The 4531-nt window shown below is 44.9% G+C and overlaps 1 protein-coding gene across 1 annotated transcript; it reads left to right on the forward strand.

The window, feature by feature from the left end:
• The first annotated feature begins 1924 nt into the window (after nt 1–1924).
• ARL11 (ARF like GTPase 11) lies at nt 1925–3990 on the forward strand. The gene is made up of 2 exons (XM_006140514.3): nt 1925–2107; nt 2833–3990. The coding sequence occupies exons 1-2, from the start codon at nt 1934–1936 to the stop codon at nt 3391–3393; spliced, it is 735 nt and encodes a 244-aa protein (XP_006140576.2). The 5' UTR covers nt 1925–1933; the 3' UTR covers nt 3394–3990.
• Nucleotides 3991–4531: the final 541 nt, after the last annotated feature.

Here is a 4531-nt window from a genome sequence, read left to right on the forward strand (position 1 = left end):
AATTCTTTTAAAAAAAGAAAGAAAAAAAAAATCACTATGATGAGGGCCGGCAGGTGCCGTGGTGGCTTGGGGCACTGGACTCTCACATGGCCTACCTCAGTTCAAGTTCCAGACCTGGCGGCTTGCTTTCTCACTTTCCCTCTCTCTCTCTATCCCTCTAAAATAAGCAAATAAATAAATAAAACTATTTCTTTTAAAAAATTAAATCACTGTGTGGAGCTGGCAGGTGGTGTGGTAGTTAAGTATGCTGGATTCCCACATGGCCAACCATGGTTTGAGTCCTGGACCCAGTAGCTTGCTTTTTCACTTTCTCTTTCTTTCTCTGTCTCTCTCTGGTCAAATTAAAAAATAATAACAAAATTAAATTAAGAAATACTTTAAAAAATAATTAAGTCACTGTAACTCTGGCTCCAAATTCAATAGCTACAGAGTCAATGACTTATGACTAGTCTTTTTTTTTTCTTTTTGTGGAGAGGTTTTTGTTTTAGGGCACGTGCACTCGCAAGAAAGACAGAGAGAGAAAGAGAGACAGAAAGTGAGAAATCACCCCCTAGGGGGGATGGCCACACCGCAATCCCTTCTCCTCCATTCTCCTCTCAGGATCTTGGGCATGCACACACACACGCCTGGTATGAGTTTTAAGCCACCCAGTCTGGAACTCGAATCGCGGTCAACTACATGGGAGTTCAGCGACATAGCCATTATGCTAACTGCTGGTCCCTAGATTTTTTTTTTTTTTTTGAGAGGTTTTTACTATAGGGCATGTGCGCTTACCAGAAAGACAGAGAGAGACAGATACAGAAAGCGAGAAATCGCCCCCCAGGAGGGATGGCCACGCCACGCTCCCTTCTCCTCCATTCTCCTTTTGGGACCTTGGGCATGTGCGCACATGTGCCCAGTGTGAGTTTAAGTCACCGGGTCCAGGACTCGATCTGTGGTCAACTATACGGAAGTCCAGTGACATAGCCATTACTCCAACTATTGGTCCCAGACTAGATCATTTTTTAAGTTGTATTTTCTTTAAGTATCTTTTTTACTTGGAAAAACCTATCACACCATCTAGGAAAAAAATCAGTAATTATAATCACTCATAGTTCCACCATGTTAACAGTTTTTAAAATATTATGGTTTATTGGGACCAGCAGATGGCATAATGGTTACATTGTTGGACTCCCACATAGTTGACTGTGGTTTGAGTCCCTACCTGGTGGCTTAAAACTCACACTGGGTGCTTGTGCGTGTGTGCTCAAAATCCTGAGAGGAGAATGGAGGAGAAAGGGTTGTGGTGTGACCTTCCCCCCTGGGGGGTGATTTTTCACTTTTGGTCTCTCTGTCTCTTTCTTGTCTCTCCAGCAAGCACCCTATAGCAAAAATCTCTCTTAAAAAATTTATAGTTTAACATACATGGGGGGGAGTTGTCTCCAAAAAGTTCATAGAAACATTATTATGAAAAAACTATAAATGAAGTCTGAACTTTCTGGCACCAAAATAAACTCAAACTTCAATTCCGCTTTCCACGAACTTTTGGAATCTCTCCCGCATAACTATTTTAAGAATGTTTTCATCATACTTAGGCAGTTTCTTTAAAGCACATATGGTTCCAAGCAAATACACTTGATCTTAGCAAAAAGGCCAAAAAGCAATGGCTCAAAGCAACTAAAAGAATCTCCAAACACCAGAAGAACATCAAGATGTGCTAGAACAGGAAGCTCAGAATTCTCTACAGAGGAGGCCACAGGATTGTGGGAAGAAAAAACAAAACCCGTGAACTTGGAGACGGCTCTGAGCCATGCACCCTTCTTTGAACAAGTCAGAATTCCTAAGAAATGGGAGTTGGTGCTGGGCCTCACTCTGCCAAGAGCTTTAGAGTGAGGGACATCATTGTGACAGGTCCCCAGCAGTACAACTGGGGCGGAGGGAGGGGCTTCGGAACATGTCCCTCCCCCCAGCCACCTGGGAAAAGGAAGCAGAAAAAGGAGAAATAGCTAGCCACTCCACTTCCTTCCCATCTGGCTCTTGGACATGTCTGACTAGCAGAAAGCAGCTCTACAAGAGAAGAGAGCCACAGAGGAAGAACTTTCGGCCACAGTCTAATAATAACACGGAGGTATTTTAACTTTCACTCTTCTGCTCTGGGGAGGAGGGGAATGAAAAGAGGCTCTTATGTTCCATGGAGCAGCCGATAGAGATTCCTGGAGGTGAAATGTCTCATCTCCTGTTTCACAAAACTTAAGATTTAAGATTCTTTAAAAACATGTGGAGTGTCCTAGAGGCCATTTACCTTGGTAAGGTAGTGGAGGAAACCACTTTGCTCTGACTCTAGTCAACAGTATTTACAAACAGGCACATTTACAGTGCGTTGTGCTGGTCATGTCGGGTACTCAGAGGGAGCAGAAGTTACTGTAAATTGGACTCGCCTCTTTCCTCTCTGCATGGAACCCAATGTAACTTTCACTTCAAGGTTTAGGTGTACAGAGGAAAACAGAGGCTAGGGCCATAAGCTAGCAAGAATTGAAGCCATCTCTCTGAACTACTTCTGTCTGGACTTCCTTTTGCCTTTTTGCTTTAATTATGAAGCAATATAAGCCCACATTCCATGTCTTCCCGGAGGCCTCACACTCTTCTCTGAAATAGGCCCCAGAAACAGGACAGCTGAGGGTGACTCACACATCCTTACTCCCTGGCTCTTTCGAAGTCCAGGCCTATGTTTGAAACCTGACCCTCTAAAGACGCCCTATTTTGGAGTAACAGCTCTTCCATGTGCCTGCATGGATTTGTGCCCCTTTAGAAAAAAAAAAATGGCTGATGTGTTTCTTGATCTTTCTTCCCTAGAATCTAGCCATCATGGGTTCTGTGAATTCCAGAGGTCACAAGGCAGAAGCCCAGGTGGTGATGATGGGCCTTGACTCAGCAGGCAAGACCACACTCCTGTACAAACTGAAGGGCCACCAGTTGGTGGAGACCCTGCCCACTGTTGGTTTCAATGTGGAGCCTCTTGAAGCTCCAGGGCACATGTCACTGACTCTCTGGGATGTTGGGGGGCAGACCCAGCTTCGGGCCAACTGGAAGGATTATCTGGAAGGCACAGATATTCTCGTGTATGTGTTGGACAGTGCTGATGAAGCCCGCTTACCTGAGGCAATGGCTGAGCTCATGGAAGTCCTGGACAACCCCATCATGGCCAGCGTCCCTTTCTTGGTGCTGGCCAACAAGCAGGAGGCAGCTGGTGCTCTTCCACTGCTTGAGATCAGAAACAGGCTGGGTCTGGAGAGATTCCAAGGCCGCTCCTGGGAGCTCCGGGCCTGCAGCGCCCTCACTGGAGAGGGGCTGCCAGAGGCCCTGCAGAGTATGCAGAACCTGCTGAAATCCCGCAGCCACCTGTGCTCCAGGTGAGAGCCCGTGGGAGAGGAAGCTAAGAGAACAAGAAATCTTGACCAGGACAGAGCAGCTTATCTTAGCTCAGATGAATTGGAAGAACAAGCCAGTCCTTGAGAAACCTAAACTCTTTTATCAAAGAAGAAATCCTATTCTTGGACAGGAATTTTTTCCCTCTGGACTTATCCTCACTGGTGCTCATGTTGACAATCAAATATTCTTTGAATAATATTCTAAAAAGAAAAAAAAAAAGCCTCAACACACCTCATTTAATAGCTCATTACCAAGTGTAAATAGAGCACTTGTAGTAATGGAGTAACAGGTAGTTACATCCTAATTGAAATCTGAATTCACAGAGGAAAAGAGGTTTCAAAATCAAAGCAGACTATCATCTGGATGTGGCCACAATTATTATGGGTGATTTGCCCTGATGGCCTATGTATATGTGCTATTATCACTCCAGGTGTAGGTAGCCAGGGGTGACAGAAGTTCACCGAGGTGCTCAGCCCTGGGCAAGAAGATGGGGTTAAAGTCCTCCTAAATTGATCCTGTTAACCCTTCTCTACCCTTTGTCATCCTGTGTTTCTCCCTCCCCCACACCCCCCCAAAAATAAAAAGAAATTAATTTTCTTTCTCTTATCCTCTTTTGGTAGAACACATCTTCCTTTTAAAAATGAGAATGGGGCAGGGCCAGCAGGTGATGTGGTGGTTAAGGTGCTGCAGTCCCACATGGCCAACCATGGTTTGAGTCTCAGACCTGGCGACTTGCTTTCCCCTTCTCTCTCTCTCTGTCTCTTTGGTCAAATTAAAAAATAAATAATAATAACAAGTAAAATTAAATAAAGAAATAATTTTTTTTAAACTCAGACTGGGGCCAGCAGGTGGCGTTGTGGTCAAGGCTCTGGACTTCCACATGGCCAACTGCAGTTCAAGTCCTTGAAAATCATTCTAGGTCTGTGTGCACATGCCCAAAGTCCTGGGAGGAGAAGGGCTTATGGCATGGCCATCCCCCTTAAGAGGGAGTGTGTGATTTCTCACCTTCCCTCTACCTGTCTCTCCCAGAAAGGGCACAAACCATATGGCAAAAATGTAAAATTAATTAATTAATTAAACTAAGAAGGCCAGCTCAACGGCCTGGTGGGTAAGGCAGCCAGAC

The sequence above is a fragment of the Tupaia chinensis genome, unplaced genomic scaffold, assembly GCF_000334495.1.
Source record: "Tupaia chinensis unplaced genomic scaffold, TupChi_1.0 Scaffold000037_20, whole genome shotgun sequence".
Taxonomy (NCBI): Eukaryota; Metazoa; Chordata; class Mammalia; order Scandentia; family Tupaiidae; genus Tupaia; species Tupaia belangeri.